This window comes from Mandrillus leucophaeus, unplaced genomic scaffold (assembly GCF_000951045.1).
Source record: "Mandrillus leucophaeus isolate KB7577 unplaced genomic scaffold, Mleu.le_1.0 Scaffold78, whole genome shotgun sequence".
Taxonomy (NCBI): domain Eukaryota; kingdom Metazoa; phylum Chordata; class Mammalia; order Primates; family Cercopithecidae; genus Mandrillus; species Mandrillus leucophaeus.
The window spans coordinates 976,719-999,900 of NW_012108474.1; the positions used below are offsets into that span (position 1 = coordinate 976,719).

At 56.4% G+C, this 23,182-nt stretch overlaps 1 protein-coding gene across 1 annotated transcript in view; it reads right to left on the bottom strand.

Annotated features, from left to right (window-relative positions):
• Positions 1–404: 404 nt before the first annotated feature.
• LMF1 (lipase maturation factor 1) overlaps positions 405–23,182 on the bottom strand; it is a 96,811-nt gene continuing 74,033 nt past the window's right edge. The window contains exons 6-10 of the mRNA XM_011966913.1: positions 16,527–16,707; positions 16,056–16,209; positions 15,225–15,408; positions 13,956–14,068; positions 405–1,487 (exon numbers count right to left, since the gene is read on the bottom strand). Of these exons, the coding sequence (XP_011822303.1) occupies positions 1,313–1,487; positions 13,956–14,068; positions 15,225–15,408; positions 16,056–16,209; positions 16,527–16,707 (807 nt within the window). The 3' untranslated portion in view covers positions 405–1,312. The remainder of the gene's footprint in view (positions 1,488–13,955; positions 14,069–15,224; positions 15,409–16,055; positions 16,210–16,526; positions 16,708–23,182) is intronic.

The window sequence follows — 23,182 nt, forward strand, 5'->3', positions numbered from 1 at the left end:
GGCATCACGGCTCCAGGCGCCGTGGATGGAGACGGGGAAGGGGTGGGTGGCCGCCCCGCAGGCTTGGGGAGAGGGGAGGGCCTCTGTCCTGCGGTGGGACCCACTTCTAACTTCTCCCGGGACCCAGCCTCACAGCGTCCTGGGTAGGGGAGATGTTGCCCCAGAGCTTTGCCCCCTTCCAGCAGGGCCGGCACCCCCGCTCGTTCCCATTTAACTCCAAGTATTCCCGCACACAGCAGGCACCGGAAGGGTCGCCAGGCAAAGCACCACCTGTTCACCTCTCCGCCCCCAAAGCCTGAGTCCCGCTCGGTCACCCGCTGCCCCAGCACCAGAGTGTGGGCTGGGGGCATGGCCACTGCCAAAGGGAGGGAGGCACAAGAACTTCATTTAAGCAGTTTGTTTTTGAGTCAGCTGGTAAATAATAGGAAGAGTAGAAAAATATGTAATAGATATGGCGTAAGAATAGGAATAATAGAAAAACGTGCAGTAGACGGTTTGTCTGACGATGATGAAAGTGTGTGCGGCTGGCAGTCCTGCGGTTGAGGGGCCGTGTCAAGGCCTCGGAGGCAGCGCGGTCACAGCCTGGAGGGTGGGGCTGATCGTGTGGTGTGTCCGTCTGCACCTCACAGACACCAGTCACTGGGGGATGAAACCGGGCCCAGAACACACGTGTGCACGGGCTGTGTGTGCCCTTGTGTGTGCCTGCATGTGTGGGATGCGTGTAGGCTGTGGCAGGGGTGGGGATGAGGGACAGCACAGAAAATGGCCCGTCCAACCCCACATCCAGGCTGGGCGTGTCCAGGTCCCTGGGGGGCAAGGGCTCGGCTGCCCCAGACGAGACGGGGACTCGGCTCTGAGGGTCAGGACCTGGCTGGGAACACACCATTGAGGGGGGAACAGAAACCAGCTGCTGGGACGCTGGGGACCCTGAGAGCTCCCTGGCTGGACCTGTGGTCAGGGCTATAGTGGAGGAAGGTGTCAGGATGGCCATCATCTCAACTCCTGTGGGCAGCACAGCCCCAGGCTGGGCCTCTGGGAGGAGGGAGGGACGGACGGGAGATCAGAGCCCCGAGAAGGCTGGCGCCTGGGACAAGGGTTGGCCAGGATGTGGGGCGCCAGGCGGGCAGGGCCAGGGAGCCGCCACAGTGTGTGACAGCAGACCCCACCCAGGACCCCTGTGCTGGGCGCTGGCTCCCACCGCTCTTCTCTCCACGTCTCTCTTGGCGGTGCGGAGTTCGGGCCGGGCGCAGGGAAGGGCCAACGTTGCTGAGCCGCCAGGGGCTGGGTCTTTGCCTTTATTTCTGGTGCACATCTACAGGGGCTGGGGCAGAGGCCACCCACGGTCCCTGAAGTAGGGCCTCAGCTCCTCCAGGCTGAGAGGAGGGAAGTAGGCTCCGATCCTCTTCCGCACCCACCACTTGCCCTCGGCGGCGTGCCTGCCCCCAGGACGGCTGAACTTGTACCTGTAGTGCTCTCCGCGGACCCACCTGCAAGGGGGCACGTGTCAGCCCAGGGCCTGCTGGGACTCCCGGCCCCCGACCCGGCTCCTCGGCCTGCTGCTGAGCTGCAGCTGCTCACAGGGGTCCTCCACGGACAGAGCGGCTGCATGAGGAGCCCCCACCCCGAGCACAGGCAGACCCCCAGCAGACCCCAGGCAGGGCGACCGTTCCAGTCCGCACCTCAGCAGGGACAGTGCAGCCAGGGGGAAGGGTGGACGTGGGCAGCTCCAGGAGAGGTGACCCAGCAGAGCCCACACGGCAGAGCGACCGGCCCGGGGAAGGCCAGGGGCTTCAAGGGTGGCACTGGGCAGGCCGAAGGAAGGTCCCAAGGCCCCAGTTTGAGCCCCAAGTGCCCCCACCTGGGACGGTGTGGAGAGGAACCTGCTGCTCACAGCGTGGCATCTCCACCATCAGGCCAGCCCTGCCGCAAGGTGCCTGGGGGTTTCGGTCCACAGGGCAGCCCGAGGCTGTGACGGAGCCAGGCTGGGACCTGTTTCCTGAGGGCGCAGCCTCTGCTTCCCAGGGCTTCAGGCCCTTTCCTGCCTGAGATGTGGAGATGCTGGCTGCCTGCTCTCCTCGGACAGGCCCGAGTGGGATGAAGAACCCTCCCCCATCTCCTCTGGACCGCGGCAGCGGGCAGGTCTCTCCGCTGCGCTCTGTATAAGGTCCTGCCTGACCGTGGTGACCGGGCCTGGGTTAGGCCACGCTGGGTCTTGGTTCCCGGCTGGCAAGCCCTCACTAGACTCTCGGAGGACTGGGCATTTGCTCCTGGGGGTGAGACGAAGCCCCTCGTGTCCAGGGTTGCTCGGCTGCCCCGGAGGAGAAGGCGCCAGACGGCGTTGTGGCCATCGCCAGCTCCCGGCCTCCAGGCCCCTTCCCAGTTGTGCAGCAGGAGCGGAAGCTTCTCAGCCCGGAGGGCGGCTGCTGCCTGGCTGGGATCCACGGCAGAGCTGGGCCCCAGCTGCCTGGTGAGTGTGAGGGTGCAGCTGTAACAGGACCCTCTGATGGCCCCTGGAATGAGCCCAGGCAAGTGCTGGCGGCTTCACACTGCACCAGGGCCTGGTGCCGACTCTGGGTGCCGTCATGATTCGGGGCTTCTGGTGACCTGCACACAGCTGTGCCCCGGGGCTCCGGGTAGAGACCTTGGGCTGGCGGGATGAGGCCTCTGGGTCCGCCCTGCTTCTCCCCGCTTTGGGTCTGCTTGGGTCTGGGGTGTGCTGGACGATGGTTCCTCTTCCCCAGGTCTGAACTGCCCCAGGAAAACCGGGAAGGCAGAGACCCTCTGGGTGGAGGGTCCCGGAGGCGCCTGGTGGGAGAGAGGGATCAGCGGCTCCAAAAGGAGTGGGGTCGGGCCTTTGGAAAACCTCCCGGGCAGCCAAGACTGAGGGCGACGCTGGCAGCTGCTGGCTCCTGTCTACTCCAGGAGGGCACTGCCCACTGCCCTGGGCCCCAGGGGTCTTTCCTGGACCCCCTGGGCCTGAGGCCGCCATGGCTGTTCTCGGCTATATGGACGGCAGCGGCCAGCATGGGGACTGAGCCAGGTGGTGCCAGGCAGAGGTCACACTGGACCCCGAGACGGACCTCTGAGCAGCTCAGCAGCAGCTGAAGGGACAGGCTGGGGTGCGGCCGTGAGGGCGCTGGGCTGTGCTGGCAGCATGGTCCCCGCACACTCTCCTGGGCCTTGCTGGGGCAACGCAGACCCCACGCAGCCCACCCTCTCCCAAAGCCTGCATTTAGCGAGGCTGGGAGGGCGGGGTCCCGGGAGGGCCTCTGCAATGGGATCGCCCATCTTTCCCAAATTCCTGCTCTTGCTTTCTGCTCCTTTCCAGGACAGGGTCAAAGCCTGGGGGCCCGGGCCCTGGTCTCTGACATCAAGAGCTGGAACTGCAGTTTGGAAGGGGTTTGGAAAGGGTCCGAAGCCTCTGTGCCAACTGGCAGGCTGGTGGGAAGGGGCCCCAGGCCCCCAGCGGCCTGAAGATTGCATTTCATTCCTGCAAAGTACCCGAGAAGGCCATGGCACCACCCCCAGAAGGCTTGAGTGTTTAAAATAGGGGAGCTCCCAGCCGTTTTGAACAGACCCTACTGGCAACAGCTTGGCACACCTATAGTAGGGATCCCAGCCAGGGCCTGACACTGAGACTACAGACATGGGCCCCGTCCACGCCTGGACCCCCGTGTCCTTCTGCACCCACCCCCGCCCTGCGGCCTCCTTGTATGAGTTCAAGAATGTGGTAGGAGTGGAACGCTGTGGCATGTACCCGCGGGGCAGGCGGTTCTCATTCGTGCCAACCCTCTGGTTCTGCCAGGTTGCGTGATGGAGGCTTCCCTCCTCCTTGTCGCTGACCAGCGTCTGTGGCGTGAGCACACCCTAGTTTGTGCGGTTGCTCTCCTGTGGAAGGACAGCTGAGCTTTTTGCAGTTTTTGTCTATTACAGCTGCCGTAAACCTCTGCATGGGTTTCTGCCTGAACCTGGGTTTCAACTCTCCGGTTTAAACATCCATGGAAGCAACTGCTGAGTCCACGGCAATTTCAGGTTTCGTTTTTGAGGAGCCACTTTACCCTCCCAGCAACAGCCGAGTGACCAGATTTCTTGGCATCTTTGCCGGCACGTGGGGTTGTTGCTACTTTTATTCCAGCCATTCTGATGGGTGTGCAGTGACGTCATGGGACAGGTGTGAGCGACGTGTCGCGGGACGGGTGTGAGCGACCTGTCGCGGGACGGGTGTGAGCGACGTGTCGCGGGACGGGTGTGAGCGACCTGTCGCGGGACGGGTGTGAGCGACGTGTCGCGGGACGGGTGTGAGTGGTGTCACAGTGGTTCTTGCTTCCCTAATGACAGGCATTTCTCCTGGGCTTATCTGCAATCTGTGGACCTTTGGTGAAATGTCTCTTCCTGTCCATGCTCATTTTCTAATGGGATTATTTTACTGTTATGAAACTTCTTTACATATTCCAGATTTTAGCCTATTGTCAGATACGTGGCTTGCAAATATTTTCTGCCTGTCTGTAGCTTAAAAATTATTTTTGTCCTCTTAACAGGGTCTTTTATGGAGCAAATGCTTTTAATTTAATTTAATTTAATTTAATTTAATTTAATTTTATTTTATTTTTGAGACGGAGTCTTGCTCTGTCGCCGAGGCTGGAGTGCAGTGGCCGGATCTCAGCTCACTGCAAGCTCCGCCTCCCGGGTTCACGCCATTCTCCGGCCTCAGCCTCCCGAGTAGCTGGGACTACAGGCGCCCGCCACCTCGCCCGGCTAGTTTTTTGTATTTTTAGTAGAGACGGGGTTTCACCATGTTAGCCAGGATGGTCTCGATCTCCTGACCTCGTGATCCGCCCGTCTCAGCCTCCCAAAGTGCTGGGATTACAGGCTTGAGCCACCGTGCCCGGCTTAATTTTAATTAATTACAATTTATCAATTTTTCCTTTTACAGATCATCCTTTTAGTATCAAGTATAATGACTCTGCCTGACCCTGTGTCCCAAAGATTTTCTGCTATTTTTCCTGAAAGTTTTTTATTTTTATTTTTTTTTTGAGATGGGCTCTCGCTCTGTTGCCCAGGCTGGAGTGCAGTGGTGCGATCTCGGCTCACTGCAACCTCTGCCTCTCAGCCTCCCGAGTAGCTGGGACTACAGGCGCGCACCACCACACCCTGCTAATTTTTTGTATTTTTAGTAGAGACAGGGTTTTGCCATGTTGTCCAGGCTGGTCTCAAACACCTGAGCTCAAGCAATCTGCCCACCTCGGCCTCCCAAAGTGCTGGGATTACAGGTGTGGGCTACCATGCCTGGCCCTGAAAGTTGATTGTCTTATGTTTTACGTTGAAGTCCAGGATCTGTTTTATTTTTGTGTAGGGTTAGACTTGGGTTGAAGGTTTTGTTTTTGTCCATTTGTAAAAAAACTCAGCCGGGCATGTTTGTGTGGGTCTATTTGTGGGTTCTCTGTTGTGTTCCATGGATCTGCACGTCTGTCCCTCTGTCAGTACCACACTGTGTTGACTACTGTGGTTCTGTGTCTTGAAACTGCGTAGAGATTCATTCCACTTTGTTCTCTTTCAAAATGGTTTTAGCTCTTTGAGTTCCTTTACATTTCCGTAGAAAACTTGGGATGACTTGCCCTTACCCATTAACACATCTTGCTTGGGGTTTTTTTTTTTTAAATAGGAATTGCATTAAACCTGTCCATCAATCTGGAAGGAACTGTCATCTCCACGTTGTTGTGCCTTTTTCAACCCACGAACGTGGCCGTCTCTCTAGGTGTGTGCTGACGTCTTTCAGCAGCATTGCCGAGTTTTCAGCATGTAAGTTCTGCGCATGTTCTGTCAGGTTTATATCTAAGTATTTCACTTTTTGGAGTGGTTGTAAGTGGTTCTGCATATTTAATTTAGGTGTCTGTGTGTTCACTGCTAGTATACAGGAATACTATTGAATCCTTTATATTGATCTTGTGTCTTCTGACTTTGCTGAACTCACTTGTTTTTTGAGACGGAGTTTCACTCTGTCACTTGGGCTGGAGTGCAGTGGTGCGATCTCAGCTCACTGCAACCTCTGCCTCCCAGGTTCAAGCAATTCTCTTGCCTCAGCCTCCCAAGTAGCTGGGACTACAGGCATGTGTCACCACACCCGGCTAATTTGTGTTTTTTTTTTTTTAAGTAGAGATGGGGTTTCTCCATGTTAGGCTGGTCTCAAACACCTGACCTCAGGTGACTGGCCTGCCTTGGCCTTCCAAAGTGTTGGGATTACAGGTGTGAGCCACTGCGCCCGGCCTCACTTAATTCTAGGCGTGTTTTTGGTGGATGCCTTGGGATTTCCTACAAGGACAACGAAGTCATCTGTAAACAGGCACAGTTTCGTGTTTTCCTTTGTGATCTACACGCCTTTTTTTTTTTTTTTTGAGACGGAGTCTCGCTCTGTCGCCCAGGCTGGAGTGCAGTGGCCGGATCTCAGCTCACTGCAAGCTCCGCCTCCCGTGTTCACGCCATTCTCCTGCCTCAGCCTCCTGAGTAGCTGGGACTACAGGCGCCCGCCACCTTGCCCGGCTAGTTTTTTTTTTTTTGTATTTTTAGTAGAGACGGGGTTTCACCATGTTAGCCAGGATGGTCTCGATCTCCCGACCTTGTGATCCGGCCGTCTCGGCCTCCCAAAGTGCTGGGATTACAGGCTTGAGCCACCACGCCCGGCCGATCTACACGCCTTCTATTTCCTTGTCCTGCTGTATTGCAGTGGCCAGTGCTCCCAGCACCGTGCTGGATCCGATGGTTAGAGCAGACATCCTTTCTTGTTCCGGATCTGAATGGTGAAGGGTGATTCCTTCCCCCCGAGTAGAATGCTGGCTGCAGGGCTTGTGCAGATGCTCTTTATCCAGCTGAGGAAGTTCCTCTCCTTCTCTATTTTTCCAGGTTTAAATCACGAATGGATGTTAAACTTGTCAAGTGCTTTCCCCACAGTGACGGATGTGATCATGTGAGTTATCTTCGTTAGCTAGTAACACGTGGATCACACCGGCTGATTCTCAAACAGGGAACCAACCTTCATCCCCGAAACAATCCCTACTTGGTCACAGTGTAGAATTGTTGTATATTGCCAAATTCTATTTAGTAATTTTTTTTTTTTTTTTTTGGAGGCAGAGTCTCGCTGTTGCCCAGGCTGGAGTGCAGTGGCATGATCTCCACTCACTGCAACCTCCACCTCCCGAGTAGCTGGGATTACAGGCGTGAGCCACCATGCCCAACTAATTTTTGTATTTTTAGCAGAGACGGGGTTTCACCATGTTGGCCGGGCTGGTCTTGAATTCCTGACCTCAGGTGATCTGCTCGCCTCAGCCTCCCAAAGTGTTGGGATTACAGGCGTGAGCCACTGTGCCCAGTCTATTTGGTAATATTTTGTTAAAAAATTTTGTGTCCACATCGCTGACGGATATTGGCTTGTAATATTATTTTCTTGTATTATCTTTGTGTGGTTTTGGTATCAAAGAACCACTAGCTTCATAAAATAAATTGAGGCTGGGCACAGTGGCTCCCGCTTGTGATCCCAGCACTTTGGGAGGCTGAGGTGGGAGGACTGCTTGAGCCCAGGAGTTTGGGACCAGCCAGGGCAACATGGCAAGACCCTATCTGTACAAAAACTAAAAAAGTTAGTGAGGCGTAGTGGTGTGGGCCTGTGGTCCCAGCTACCTGGGAGGCTGAGGCGGGAGGATGATTTGAGCTCAGGAGGTCAAGGTTGCAGTGAGCCATGTTTGTGCCACTGCACTTCAGACTGGGTGACAGAGTGAGAACCTGTCTTAAAAAAAAAAAAAAAAAAAGAAAAAAAAAAAAAAAAAAGAAAGAAAAAAAATAAAACATAAATTGACATTTTTTCCTTCTTTTCTATTTTCTGGGAAATTAATCTTAGAATTCTCCAGTGAAACCATCTGAGCCTGGATATTTCTTTTTGGAGTTTAAAATTACAAATTCAATTTCTAGTTATAGGACTATTTAAATTATTTCATACCAAGTGAGTTGTGGTAGTTTGTGTTTTTTGAGAAATTGGTCTATTTCATCCAAGTTGTAAAATTTATGTATGTAGAGATGTTTGTCGTATTCCCTTATTATCCTTTTCAGGATTGCAGGGTCTGTAGTGATGTCTCTTTTTCATTTTGAGATAGAGTCTCGTGGTATTGTTCAGGCTAGAGTGCAGTGGTGCGGTCTCAGCTCAAGCGATTCTCGTGTTTCAGCCTCCCAAGCAGCTGGGACTACAGGTGCCCGCCACCACGCCCAGCTAATTTTTTGTATTTTTAGTAGAGATGAGGTTTCACCATGTTGGCCAGGATGGTCTTGAACTCCTGAGCTCAGGTGATCCACCCGCCTTGGCCTCCCAAAGTGCAGTGATTACAGGCATGAGCCCCTGTGCCCGGCCTCTTTTTTTCACCTTTGAAATTGGCAATCTTATCTTCTCCTTTTGGAGAAGATAATCTTACCTTCTCCAGAGGGTTGCTGATTTTATTGGTCTTTTAAAAGAACCATCTCTTTGTTTCAGTAAGTTTCTATATTGTTTTCAATTTCATTTTCTGCTTTTATTTTCTTACTGTTCCTTGCTTTAAATTTTTTCCTAGTTATTCATGTAATCTTGCGCTTAGATTATTACTCTTTTTTTTTTTTTTAAAGAGATGGGGTCTTCCTGTGTTGCCTCATGGCAAGAGGCTGGCTTCAACATCCTGGGTTCCAACAATCCTCCCACCTCAGCCTCCTGAGTAGCTGGAACTACAGGTGCGTGCCACGGCACCTAGCTGAGGTAAGATTATTGATTTGAGATCTTCCCTCTTTTCTAACCTCTCACGTCTCTTTTCTAATGTATGCATTTGATGCTTTCTTTCTCATCACTAGTTTAACTACATCCCAGAAAATGTGACATATTATTCAGTTCAATGAGTGGCATATTCTATAAACATCATTAAGTCCTGTTTGTTGATGATGGTGCTCTTTTATGTTCTTGCTGAATTTCCATCTACTTAATCTATCAACTGTCGAGAGAAGGGTGTTGAAGCATCCAACCATAATTGTTGATTTGTCTGGCTCTCCTTTCAGTTCTTTTTCTTCTTCACATATTTTGCAGATATGTGCTTAGTGCACACACTTAGAATTGCTACGTCTGTTTGGTGGGTTGGGCCTTTTCTCATTGGACATCTTTGTCTCTGATAATTTTTGCACTGAGGTCTACTTTGACATTAATACAATGAATCCTTTATTTTCATTAATTATTCACATGATATTTTTTTCTGTCCTTTTACTTTCAACCTGCCTATACAGTTGGTCCCTAACTTATGAGAATTCAACTGACAGTTTTTCAGCTTTACAATGATGTGAGTGATATGCACTCAGTAGAAACCGCACTTTGAGTGCCCAGACAACTATCCTGTTTTCACTTTCATACAGTATTCAATAAATTACATAAGATATTCCACACTTTATTATAAAATAGGCCTGTTAGATGATTTTGCCCACTATAGTCTAATGTAAGTGTTCTGAGCACTTTTAAGGTAGTAGGCTAGGCTAAGCTACGATTAATGTTTGATAGGTGTACTAAGCACATTTTGACTTTTATTTTCAACTTATGCTGGATTTATCAGGGCATAAGCTCATTATGCATATATTTAAGTTACTATCTTTTTTTTTTTTTTTTTTTGAGATAGGGCCTTGTTGTGTTGCCCAGGCTGGAGTGCAGTGGCATGATCTTGGCTCACTGCAGCCTCAGCCTCTCGAGTAGCTGGGATTACAGGCATGCACCACCATGCCTGGCTAATTTTTGTATTTTTAGTAGAGAGAGGGTTTTGCCATATTGGCCAGGCTGATATTGAACTCCTGACTTCAAGTGATACACCTGCCTCAGCTCCTAAAATGCTGACATTACAGGAGTGAGCCACTGCACCTGGCCAATCTTTATCCTTCAATTGGTTTATTTAGACCATTTACTGTTAATATAAAGTTCACCATTTTACTTCTTGTCATCTGTTCTGTTTTTGATTTCTTTGTTTTTCCCAGTCTGCTTTCCTATGGGTTATGTGTTTTCAGAATTCCATTTTGATTTGTCAATAGTGTGTTCCAATGTATCTCAGTATAGGTTGTTTTTTACTGGCTGTTCTTGGCACATCACTTATAGTCTACTGATGTCATTTTACCACTTCAAGTTTAGTATAGAAACCTTACCTCTGTGTCCATTTGCCCTCATCCATTTATAATTATCTTAAGTACTTCCTCTACATAAACTTTGAACTACTTCAGACAGTTTTATAGCCTTTGCTTAACCATCAAACATGATTGGGAACTCAAGAGAAGGAAGGTCTATTGTGTTTGCCTATGTTTCTTCTTTTCCTTTTTTTTGAGACAGAGTCTTGCTCTGTTGCCCAGGCTGGAGTGCAGTGGTGTGATCTCTGCTCACTGCAACCTCCTCCTCCCAGGTTCAAGCAATTCTTCTGCCTCAGCCTCCTGAGTAGCTGGGATTACAGGCGTATACCACCATACTCAAATTTTTTATTTTTGTAGAGATGAGGTTTCACCATGTTGGCCAGGCTGGCAATGTCTTATTATCTTTAGTTTTTAGAAATTTGACTTTGATGTGTTTAGATTTGAATTTCTTTGGGTTTTTCCTATTTAGGGTTCACTCAATTTATTGATTCTATAGGTTTGCGCCTTTTGCCAAAATTGGGAAGTTTTCAGTTCTTATTTCTCCAAGTACATTTTCGGCCCTAAAGCTCGCTCTCTCTTCCTCCTAGGACTTTGATGACATGAATTCTGCATCTTTTGTTACAGTCTCAGTCCCACAGATCCCTGAGGCTCTTGCTGTTTTTTCCCTTCTATGTCCTCTCTCTTGTTCCCATTGAGTACTTTCTATGTTTAAGTTTATTGATTCTTTCCTCTGTCCTTTCCATTCAGATGTTTAGTGTTTTATATCAGTTATTTTTTCACTTCTAAACTTTTCATTTGGTTCTTTAAAAAATCTTCTATTTCTTTGCTGAGGCTGTGTTTTTACCAGTTGTGTTCATAATTGCTTACTGAATGCCTTTTCGATGGCTGCATTCACACCTCTGTGAAGTCATTCTAATACCTCTCTTATGTTGGTGCTATCAACTGTCGACTGCCCTTTTTCAACAGTTCAATGTCTTCCTGGTTCCTGCTGCGACAAGTGATTTTTCCACTGAAAACCAAACATTCTGTGTATTAGGAGATTTTGGATCTTATTTCAACCTTCTGCTTTAGATGACTTCTTCTGACGTCATGCTGGTAGAGAAGGGGGGTATTGCCTTGCTACAGCCAGGCTGGGGTAGAACTCCGGTGGATACATTGCGGGTATTCCTTGTTGATTGGGGGCATTCCTTGTTGACTGGGGTTTTCCTTGTTGCTTCGGGTAGGATGGGAGTCGTGGCTCCACCCTAGGCCTCCATGACACTGTGGCGGGGGTGGCCTAGTCACCGCTGGGTGGTGGTGAAGGTCCTGACTTTCTGCTAGTCAGTATGTAATACCACTCCACAGAGGAGGAACCCCTCAGTACTGCCAGGGGTTGGGGGAGGCCAGGCTCCTCCTGTGGTCTCCACTGACACCACCACAGAAGCGGCGGGGGGAGGGTCCTTCCTACCCACTTAGATGAAAATCTCAGCTTCCTATGTGGCCTCCTCTGGTAGCACCCCAGCGAGGGGTGGTTACCCCTTACAGCCGTTTGGAGGAGTCCAGGCTCCCTCCTCCATGCCTTGCCGGTGTGGGTGGGGCCGTGGTTTTTTCTGTGGTGTTGGCTGGAGCGGTGATTATTTTCTGTAAATTTCCTGTCTTGCCAGGCTGCTCTTTTCTGGCCCTTTAGCGAGAGAGCAGATTTTTGTTGAGGTGTTTTTTGTCTGTATCTGCTGGCGTTACTGGGTTTCCAGTTTCCTCACCTCCAAGTCCAGAAAATGAGGCAGAAAGAAAGCCCAGGCAACACGGCCATTTTGGGGCTGTGGCTCCGTCCCGAGGGCCCTGCTGGTGGGCTCTCTTCTCTCACCTTCAGTCTTCCTGTTTTATATATAACGTCCAGCGATCTTGGTCGCCCTTAGTGGGAGGAACAGGGATAAGTGTCTGCTCCATCTTCCAGTTTTAAAGTCGATGACGAACTTAAATGCAGGCCCACGGTTAGGCCATGGCCTGTCATGGTACCACCTGCTCCAGCTGCCAAACGCGTGTATCATGGAGACAGGGGAGAGGTGTGCTGTGTGGCAGTGTTCAATATTTCAGATGTTTTGAATGTTATCTCTAAATGTTAACTCATTACTGGCTCATATAAAATAGTTCCTGCGTTTCACACTTGGTTTTCACAGTATCCATCCTTTTAGGTACTTGGGGACCCATGGATGGACCTGAAACTGCTCTGACATGATTCCTTGTTTCAGCACCTCCTCGCTGAGAAGCAGACGATCCGACTGTGCGCTCCTCCCTCACGACCTGACGATGGCAAACCTTCCTCCAGGCCAGCTCCAGGGTCCCCAGGCACCGAGGAGGCCGCGATCTGGGGTGGGGGCTGAGGGGCTCTGAAGGCTGCTGAGATGGGGGCAGTAACAGAGAAGACCCATACTGAGCCTGGAAGGACGAGTTCTGGGGCCAGGTCCCCAGTGAGCCAGGAGGTGAACGTCTGCCTGTCCAGGCTCCAAAGTCTCGGGCTCCCAGGGCTGCTGGTGGACACATGGCAGGCAAGTTACCTGGGGCTTCACGCTAATTCACAGGAAGGTGGCCTGAGGGCGCCAGCTAGGAGGGCAGCCTCCCCACCAGAGGCTCTGGGATGGAGACTCCCCATGAGAAGGGAACCCCATCGCCCCTCTGCCCCAGCTCCCCGTAATACCAGTGCTGGGGAAGCAGCCCTGGAAGCATCGCTTGGCCAGGAGCACCCTGCCTGGGCTGCCAGACTCAGGGACCAGCTGCTTCACTGCCTCTCTGGACCTCAGCGCCCCCTCTCACCCCTACCCTCCAGCTCCTCTGCTGGGGCCTCCAGACAGCTGTGAGCAACTCCAGAGGGTGCAGCTGTCCCGGCTCCCAAGTGTTCCTGGAGGGAAAATCCAGAGCTATGTTTTCCGTCAGAATTGGCGGCTGATGGTGCAGGGGAGGGGTAGGCAGTCCAGACTCTGTTCCTACAACCTCCAGGGGGCTGCTCAGTCCCAACCATGTGGGGCAGGGGATGCAAATACTTGTGAGAGTCGCCACCCAAGGTCTGGCCACGTGGGCGTCTCCAATCCCCCATGCTCTGCCCCACCCTGGACCCCACCCCACACTGTCCTCAGATCCCCTCCCGTACCCCAGTGGGGCCCCATCCCTGCCTCCTGCTCCTCTTTGGGAGGCCCTAGCTCTCCCCAAAACCTTGTCGTCTGGTCACAGTGCTCAGGGTCCTTGGCATCTCCCCTGCACCCCAGCTCCCCTGGTGGAGTCTGGAAAGCCAGCCCCGGTGTGGGGAGAAGGCTGACCTCCCCCGATGGCTGCCACCTCTGGCTCCCGAGAATCTCACCCCACAGGGCTCCCTCCTTGGGATGTCACCAGGCTGCAGGGCCCACAGGAGTCCCCTGCCCAGTTCACCATGGGCCCTGGGGCTCCTGGAGTGAGGGCCCCGCCTGTCCTTCTTGCCTCTCCAGGCCAGGAGCAGAGCAGGCACCCGGAGGACGCCTCAACAAAGGTGGGAACCGCGGCGCCCTGCCTGACCAGGGACCTTGGCCGTGGCGTCCAGAGTAGCTGTCCTGGCTCCTCTCACCATGGCAGGTTTGGTTTGAGGTGGGCTATGAGGCAGGGGTGGGACCAGCCTTGATGCCAAGGCTGATGGGGGGGGGCCCTTTTTGCTCCTAGCAGGCCCCACCTTCTGCCTCTGCAGGAGGGAAGGGGCACTTCCTGTAAACAGGTGGGGTGTGGGTACAGGTGGGTGGGACCCCAGCAGACACCTGGATTTGGGGGAGGCCCCTGAACAGCGGAGGGCGTCTTACCTGGGCGGGGGCCTGCTTGCGAAGGGGTTGTGTGCCAGCAGGGACAGGGCCTCAGCGTCGCTGGCCAGAAGCTTGCCAGCCAGGTGGAGGATCCAGTCATTGTGCTCGTAGGTCTGGGAGGAGAGGTCGGGCTGGAGATGGCTGCGCCACGCGCTGTCCAGGCACAGCCCCTCCAGATGCTCGGCCGTGCCCTCCACTCCCTCCCGCGCCAGCCTCTCTGTCTGTCCAGCAGCATGTGGTCCTGAGGCTTTCCTGGAGGTGGGTTCCCTGGGTGGTCGCACCCCAGTTCTTTGGCTGGGGTCCCCTTAAGGGGCCGCCTGCTTTGCATGCTCCTTGTAGCCCTGACCACTCATTCCCAGGCTGGCCGCTGGCCTCACTCCCCTGCCTGGGCACCTCGGAGCCTGTCTGCCCCAGCTCCCTCTGTCTGGGCCCTGCCTCCCTAAGGCTCAGTTTTCTGGTGGCTGAGATGGGACCAGGAGGACAGAAACAGCAGCTCTGTCCGTGAGTGCCTCTGCTACCCCAGCCCTGAGGATTCCTTCCTTCCTGCTTTTTTTTTTTTTTTGAGATGGAGTCTCGCTCTGTCGCCCAGGCTGGAGTGCAGTGGCCAGATCTCCGCTCACTGCGAGCTCCGCCTCCCGGGTTCGCGCAATTCTCCTGCCTCAGCCTCCCGAGCAGCTGGGACTACAGGCGCCCGCCACCTCACCCGGCTAATTTTTTTGTATTTTTAGTAGAGACGGGGTTTCACCGGGTTAGCCAGGATGGTCTCGATCTCCTGACCTCGTGATCCGCCCGTCTCGGCCTCCCAAAGTGCTGGGATTACAGGCTTGAGCCACCGCGCCCGGCCAACAGTTCCCTGACCGGGAACCGAACCTTCCTGTTTTCTGAGACAGGGTCTGGCTCTGTTCCCAGGCTCGAGTGCAATGGCGTCATGATTTGAGGCTGCAGCGAATGGGCTCAATCGATCCTTCTTCCTCCCACGTAGCTGAAACCACAGGCGCTGCCCTCACCTGCTACTAATTCTGTATTCAGGGTCTCGCTATGGCACCCAGGCTGGGATTCCTGGCATGAGACCCTACCTGGCGGATCCTGGGGGACGCTGGGGCTGGGCCTGGATGTCGTGTGGGCTCAGTTCTCAGCTCAGGCAGGATCCCATCCCCCCAGCCTCCCTCCCCCCCAGCCCCTTCGGTGGGTGCTCTAGGAACCTGTCCTCTGAGGGCAGAAGAGGGCGGGGTACAGGCGGGTCCGTGCCCGCCGGGGATTGTCCCCCACCTGGAAGCTGGCGAACCACATAAGCCAGTCCAGGCGGTAGTGGTACGGGGAGATGAGGCAGGGCCGTCTGCTGGGGTCGCCTGGCTTGCACTTGAACTCGTAGTCCTCCCACACGGCGTCGGGGGCGCTGGCGTTGGGGCTGGCCGTGCCCTGCAGGATCACCTCCGTCCGCTCCTTGGTGATGCTGCCGGGAGATCGAGGCAGGCCCGGCCCACATCACACACCGGCTGGGCTGAGTGGGGTGCATGGGGGTTCCCCAACTGACCATCCTGGCCCAGGTGGAGGGCCTACACCCCCACGTGCCTCCTGGTCAGGGGCTACTGCGAGGCTGGGTGGGGCTGGGGAGTCTCGGGGACTGGCCCCAGGGGCTCATTTGAGAGCACATTCCCTGCCCCTGAAGACCCGGCCACAGCCGGCATGTGCCGCATGCCCCTCGGCCGCTCGGGGTGGACACGAGGGGAAGAGGCCAGGGGCTGGCCCAGGGCAGGGAGAGCACCTGTGTTCAGGCAGCACTGCCCGGCATTCCCAGCCAGGGGGTCAGGGCCTGGTCGCCTCTTCCTTACGCCCCCAGTAGGCATTCCAGGGCCACAGCCCACCTGCCTGGTGACCTCGGGCCCTGCCCCTTTGCCTCATGGGACCAAGACAGAGGAGGCCTGCATGTCCAGGCCCGGTAATGGGGACAGCATGGCCTGTGCCTGGGTCACGCTGGGGTGGGGCAGGGGACACTTGGGGTCATGGGGGCCCACACTCCAACCCCGCCTGAATGTGGCTGCTCAGGGCTGAGTCTCCTCACATACCCAGCTCCGGGAGACGGGGACCCCAGGCCCGTACCTTCCGAAGGCCCCGTAAGTGTTCACAATGTGAAGAGAGTTGAAATGGGTGTTCATGACCTGTATGGGGCTCAGCAAGTTGAGGACCACGGGCACGCTGAGCCAGGCCAGCAGGATGCCCAGTGAGACGTTGGCTGCACGCCGCACCACAGAGCCTGGCAGGGGAGTGAGATCTTCCAGGTGGGGCTCCCAGCCGCCCCCTGGCCTGTCCCAGGGAGACCCCAGCTGCCCCCTGGCGTGTCCCGGGGAGACTCCAGCTGGTGCTCACTAAGGGTCAGCTGTCCAGGGTCCTGGGGATGGAGCAGCAGCTGACGTCAGACACCTTGTTCCCGGCACGCTACACAGTGGACAGCACTGACTCACCTCCTACCCTGGCACCCCCAACCCACAGGGGCAGGCTGTAGGGCTGGCACCACCCAGCTTTCTCACGCCCGTGGGCACTGGGGCAGGGCCCCCCGGCTGAGCCACCTACCGAATCTGGGCTTGGGCCGGGCACCTCCGATTTCCCTCTGCATCTGCAGGACTCGGTCCTTCAGGCTGCCTGGCCCGGAGGGGAACAAGAACCCCAGGGTGGCGTCGTCGAAGCAGGCCAGGCTGGGCACCATGGTCAGCCAGTTCAGGAAGCTGAGGTTCCCACTGACGATGAGGATGGCCTGTGGAGACGCTGCAGCTGAGCCTCGTGCAGGGCCCCTGGGGGGCTGGATCCTCCCTTCTTGGAGCAGGGGGGCCCTGCACCCAGCTTTGCCCTTGCCATCCCCCAGCCCTGGCATCACAACTGAAACCCAGCTGTGTCTTCATGGAGGGGACAGCAGACGCCTCTGAGGTGCCTTCTGACAGATGCTTCCAGAACGTTCCTCCCATGACTGCACGTTTCTGTGCAGGTTCTGTCCCTTGCTTTAGTGATGCGCAAGGTCTGGGGCTGGACCAGACCCTGTGCCCTCCTGGAACTCCTCACCTGCAAAGGGTGCCTGCCGGGGTCACGCCCGGGGAGGGTTGGCGTGTCCAAACAGAGGAGGCTGTGCTTGGAGAGTGGGTGCCGGGGACGCCCCTCAGCCGACAGGTGCCACGGACAACAGGGGGCCATGGGGGGCCACCAGTAACGCTCCCAGTCCAAAATACGAAGTGTAAGGAAGCGAGACACAGGCCCAGGCCCCTGTGCCCCAGAGATGGACAGCAGGAGAGGGGAAGGGCTGCATGCAGGGCTGGCCGGGCAGCACGGCCGGGAGGGCTCTGGGGAACGGTTCAGCAGCGCCAGTGGGCAAAGCCGCGGCAGGAGGGACTCGGAGGGACCTGCCTCTGGACACCCCCGCAGGCCAGTGATCGTTAGGTGACGAAACTGGAGATTGAGCCGCTGTCCCTGCAGCTCCATCAGGTGATGTCACAGGTGCCAAACCTCACCCTGGCCGTTGCCGCGGAGGCGTCAGGGAGACGGCGGCGGCTTGCGTGGCCGGTCACCCCGCATGGGTAATGGTCTGCGGCTGAGCTGGTGGACCCTGGGCGGGCAGGACCCGGGCGTGGCTCCCTCAGACGGCTCTGTTGGCCAGATTTGATGCACTAAAGCCCAGCCTTTGTCCCCATAACTCAGGAGGAGGGCTGAGGGCATGGACCCCAATGTCTAATAAGGGTCTCGCAGGGGCAGCCGCATCAGTTTTATAGACGATGACAGCGTTTTATGAACTGTGCATTCATGGTTCTCCCTGGGTTAATTTGGAAAAATACCTTTCCTGGTTCTGAGCCCCAAATGAACACTTTCTTATTCTCCACTGTCTACAATGTTACTAACCCCCTGTGCTAAAACCAGCCCCGCCTTGCCGTGCCTGGGGTTAGCCACCACTGCCAGCAGCTTCCCTGGCGGGCCAGACCCCCATGCCCTCTGTCCTGAGTGTGACCAGGGCTGGTCTGGGGCGGCGCAGGGCGGCTGGGAGCCCCTGAGCTCCCGTGACAGGGAGGGTGCAGGGCTGGGCACTGAGGTCTGGCCTTTGGACCCACTCTTTGGGGTGCTCTGGAGGGGGCGCCCCAGGTGACACCGGAATGTCCTGCCATCCATTCCTGGTGGGAGAAGCTCCAGCCTTTCCAGCCCTTCCCTGTGGTCAGCCTGACTGGCAGATGGGACCAAAGCGACCTGGGCCCAGCCTGACTGGCAGATGGGACCAAAGCGACCTGGGCCCAGCCTGAGCCAGGGCCCGTTCCGGGGCTCAGCCACGCCACAGCCATCAGGAGCTTCGAGTGACGCCCAGTCCTGAGCCCCTGCCTGCGTTTGTCAGGGTGGGCTCCCCTGAGCCTATTTCCAAAGCCCCCCTGGGTCATCCTGATGGGAGCTCAGTGAGGAACTCTAGACTCAGGGAACTAGGGCTCCATGGAGCACAGATTTGGGTGTGAAATCCCGTTTCTAAGAAAGCTTCAGGGCTCGGGGACTCGGGCCTGCTCCGTGCAGAGGCGACCCCGCCGCGCAGCGTTCAGCTGCTCTGGTGCATCTCTCGCCCTCCATCTGGTCGGCTGTTTTGTTATGAAAACGCAGTTCCGTGTAGAGTGCACGGCCTGAGTGCTCCTGGGGGACCTAGTCTTCCTTGTTTTTCTTCTAGCGTCACTGAGCCATCTCCTCAGAGGGAAATCAATCTGCTCAGAGCCCATCTGTGCTCGCCCCCGGCCGGCAGAGTCCTCACACGGCCGCGCAGCCCACAGATGACCAGCCGGTGGCTGGGAGCAGGGGCGGGGCCAGAGGGGTCCCCACGGCCGGCACAGGAAGAGGAGCTTGAGGTGATGGAATCCTGGGGCCAAGAGATGGAGCAGCAGGGGTTCTGAGGCCAGTGGCGCGTGGCCCCAAGAAAGAAGAGCGGGGGTTGGGGTCTCTGGATGCCTCTGGGGCCTCCCGCCTGTCAGCTGCCACGGAGAACAGGTGCGCTTGTGAGGACCCCCTGCTGAGGACACGCCTGCGCTCACGGGGACCCTCCGCGGACCACACGCCTGCGCTCACGGGGACCCTCCGCGGACGACACGCCTGCGCTCACGGGGACCCTCTGCCGAGGAAATGTGTTGTGTTCCCAGGTGGGCACTCTGGTGGGCATGAACCCAGGTCTCTCTTCAGTGTCATGGAGAGAAGATGAGGGCGGAAGAACATGGAGAACATGGTGGGAGGTAGAGAATCTGCTGAGGTCTCAGCGTCTATGACAGCAGTGACCTAGAGCCCTGTGCCTGACACACACAAGCGCATCCGGCCTTGCAAAGCAATTGGATTTCAGCACGTGCCCCGGAAGGGACAGACCCAGGGTCCTGACGCTCAGGGAGGGAGGCTGGACACGAGGCCGCACATCTTCGGAGGCCAGCTGCACGGAACGTCCGGGCCCGGGAATCCAGAGATGACGCTCCCAGCAGCCCGGCGGCTGGGGGAGGCCCGGCGGGGGGGTGTCGGGGGTGAGGGAAGTTCTGAACCAGGTGGAGTGGCGGCTGCGTCACCGTGAACACTCTGAACGTCCCCGAGTTCAATGCAAAAGCGTGAACTTTGCATTATCTGTGTTGTTTCATCACAACCACACACAGCTCGGGGCCCGTGAGCCCAGCTCCCTCCGGGACAGCCTCAGGATTGCCGGCCTGCGCACGGAGCTGACAGGGCCTCTGGGCCTCTGTCTTGAGGGGGCCTGAGGTGCAGCCACCACAGGGCAAGGAGCCCTTTGGGCGGAGTGGCTGGGGTGGGGCCGGACAGCCCCCTGTGAGCAGGCGCCTCAGAGGCTCCAGACCTGAGCTCACCCCCTGCCCCTCCCACCCTGGCAGCCCCAGGTGTGTCTCCTTCTCCCCAGTGCCCTGGTGGAGGCTGATGGCTCCCGTGGGTGCTGGCTGGGTGGCCGGGCTCTGCGGTCACTGCTCACGTGCACCTCTCCAGGCAGCAGTGGCCACAGGGCCCCATGGAACTCTCCGGAACAGCTGTGTAAACTGCGCGTAGGAGGGGGGAGGCGGCTCATGCCTCAGCTCCCCAACGGAAGGAACACGGCAACACACGGACCCAGGACGCGCTCCAGGGAGGCAACGCTCAGAGGCAACCCTGGGTCTCGGGGCACTCGGCGGCCACAGGTGAGGGCGTGGCCCCGGCCAGGGCACTACAATGGTAGAGGGCGCGGGTCACTCTCAGTCCCACACCACATCATCCCCCACACACCCTCTGCCCTGTACGCCTGTGGGGGCAAAAGCCCTAGTTGAAGACCCCACACTGCCTGTGAGGGGGCAGGACGCATCGCGGACGGGACAAGTAGCCGACCGTCCTCTCCTCTGAGGGGGACGCCAGGCCACGCTGCAGAGCACAGCCACCACCCCGGCTGCTTCCACCTCATCCTGGACACGGTGTGGGGCTGGAGGGGATGACACGGCCTGACCTCTGAGGCCTGGACGGGAGGCGCTGCCTGTGCTGGGTCTTTGGGGGTGGTGCTCAGAGGCCCAGGTGCAGTGAGACCCAGCTCTGTCCCCTCCCCTCCCAGCATCCCCACTGTCCACTGCCACTCCCCCCACCAGGCAGCGGACTCCAGAACCGGGCCAGCACTGGCACTGAGGGAACCCGTAGCCCCGCCGTCACGCTTGGGAGGGTCCCTGTCTGCCTGCACCGTGGCCCGTTAGTCCAGTTCTCATCCGACCCCCTGGCCAGGTTCCTGCGTTCTGAATAAACAAGGATGTTTTTGAGGCCTCTGGTTCAAAGGTCACCTCCCCCATTCCATGTCATGGTAACTCAACCCTCAAGTGACTCCAACTTTCTTGATTAAGTAACTCAGCACCTTGCTTTTCACGAGAGCTTCTCCCAGCCAGCATCAGCTTATTTGGAGAGGGCCAGTGGTGGAACCAGCCACCACAGCCTGAGGGAGGGACGCTACACGGTACACGGGCCGTGGAAGCGGGAGGTGGGATCCTGAGCACCCCCCACTGCCAGGCAACCACGGAGCCAAGCAGGCCCACACTCCCACCTGGCCGTGTGTCCAGGGGTGCCCTCGGACTGGCCTCAGAACCAGACCTGAGCCTGGCAGGGGCAGGCGGGAGCCTGGGGCAGCGCAGCCCACACGGGGGGTGCTGGGGAGTGGGGGGGCATTCCTGGGAGTCTTCAGCCCGGCCCTCCTCCAGCAGCTGGGACCCCAGGACCACATGGCTGAAGACGGCTCAGGAGTCGCCCGTGTGTGCGGCCCCACCCAGATTAGGAATCCTGGAATAGACCACTCCATTCAGGCTGGACACCCCTCCCTGGGTGGCAGTGGGACCCAGGGCTGGCACAGTCAGCCCTGGCCCCACGCCTGTGCTCAGCACAACCTTCCTCGTGCCCCGTGTGGGAAGCACATGTGCCCGGGGCTCCGTCTGTGGCCCTTCCGAGGCTGAGTGGAGAAATAAACCGGGGCACGTGCGGACCACGGGGGTCTCAGTGCCGAAGAGAAACGGGCGGTGGAGGCTCCAGGAGGCGCGGGGAGCCCCCCGTGCAGATGCAGAGGGAAGGGAGCCAGTCCGCGGAGGCCGCACGATGCTTCCCACTCCACAACGTCCAGCAGAGGCAGCACCGTGGAGACGGAGGGCCGGCGGGGCACAGAGGACTTCCAGGGCCACGAGCGACTGCGTGAAGCTGCGATGGGGACACGCGTTGTCGTCCATCGTCCGTTTGTCGGAGCTCACAGAATGAGCAACACTGCACATGACTCTCCTGTCAGCTGGGGACTCTAGTTGGCAACAATTTTTCAGTCCTGCCTATCAATTATACAATGTCCCGGCCAGTGCAAGGTGCTGAGCGCAGGGAAACTGAGATGGGGATAAGGGAGCCTCTGTAGTCTGCACAGTTTTTCTGAAAACCTAAAACTGTTCTAAAGTAAGTCTCTTAATTAATAAAACAGCTGAAACGCCGGAGGAACGGACGCAGGTGGCTTGGAGGGGGCAGAGGCGGGCTGAGGACCTCAGGGGGTCATGGTGGCAAAGATGCTGCCCAAACTGAGACCTCCAGTAAGTTAACCCGGCTGATAACCACTGAGGAAATGGAGGGAAAATAACAGGAAAAAATGCGGAAGACACAAAGAACAAAGAGAAAAACACAAAGATGTGGCAATACGTCCAAATACGTCAGTTGAGATGTATGGCCCTTTACTTAACAGAGACAGAGGGCCAGGCTGACCCTAAGCATGACCTTGCTCCCGCTGTCTCAGGAGCTGCATCGGTGAGGACACAGGCCTTGAGGCCGGGCGCGCACCTGCAGTCACGGCACTTTAGGAGGTCAGGCAAGAAGAGTACTCGAGCCCTGGAGTTCAAAACCAGACTGGACAACATAGTGAGACCCCCGTCTCTACAAAAAATTAAAAATGGCTGGGCGTGGTGGCACCTGTAGTCCTGGCTACTCGAGAGGCTATAAAACTAACGTAATATTATGACTTTTTTTTTTGCCAAGATTTGAAAACAGATGAAATGAACAAATTCCCAGGAAAACGTTCACCACAAAAACTGCCTCAAGAAGGAGTCGAAAGCCCGCCTGTCCTGTGGCCCCCAAGGGTGATCAGTCAGAGACCCCGGCGGCACAGGCGGCCTCACACGGGAGCACTGCCAGGTGTGAGGACGGCCACCTTTGCTTTCCAGACGCCCGCAGAGGAAGAGGCTCAGCTGTGCTGGGAATGTGAACTTGCTTCAGCACCTGCAGCATGAACGTAACCTGCCACATTACGGATGGAAGAACGAGCATCTCAGGACTGATGGAGAAACACTTTCTACAACTCAGCATCCATTCGTGGCTAAAAACCACAAAGGAGAAGTGAATAAAAGCAGCCACGAAAACAACCCACAGCTGGCATCGTGACAGACAGTGCGCAGGGCGGGGGCCCTCCCTGCTGTGGGACCCTAGACCCACACGGCACTCAACCCCACCCAGCAGGGGAGAAAGGGATGGACGCAGAACCGGCAGAATCCCCAGATCGCCCACAGGACACGTCTGCGAGGGACCCGCGGACAGACAGGGTAGCACCAGTGCAGAGGTCGTCTGAGAAAGGCTAAGGCCACCAGAGTCCCACAGTTAGCAACCAAGAGGAGGAAGTGTGAGTTAAAAGGGCACCATTTGCAACATCAACAAAAGAAGTCACCTGGGAGCTGCTGCCCCCGTGAGGGGCACGGCCACACGGAATTGACTGACGC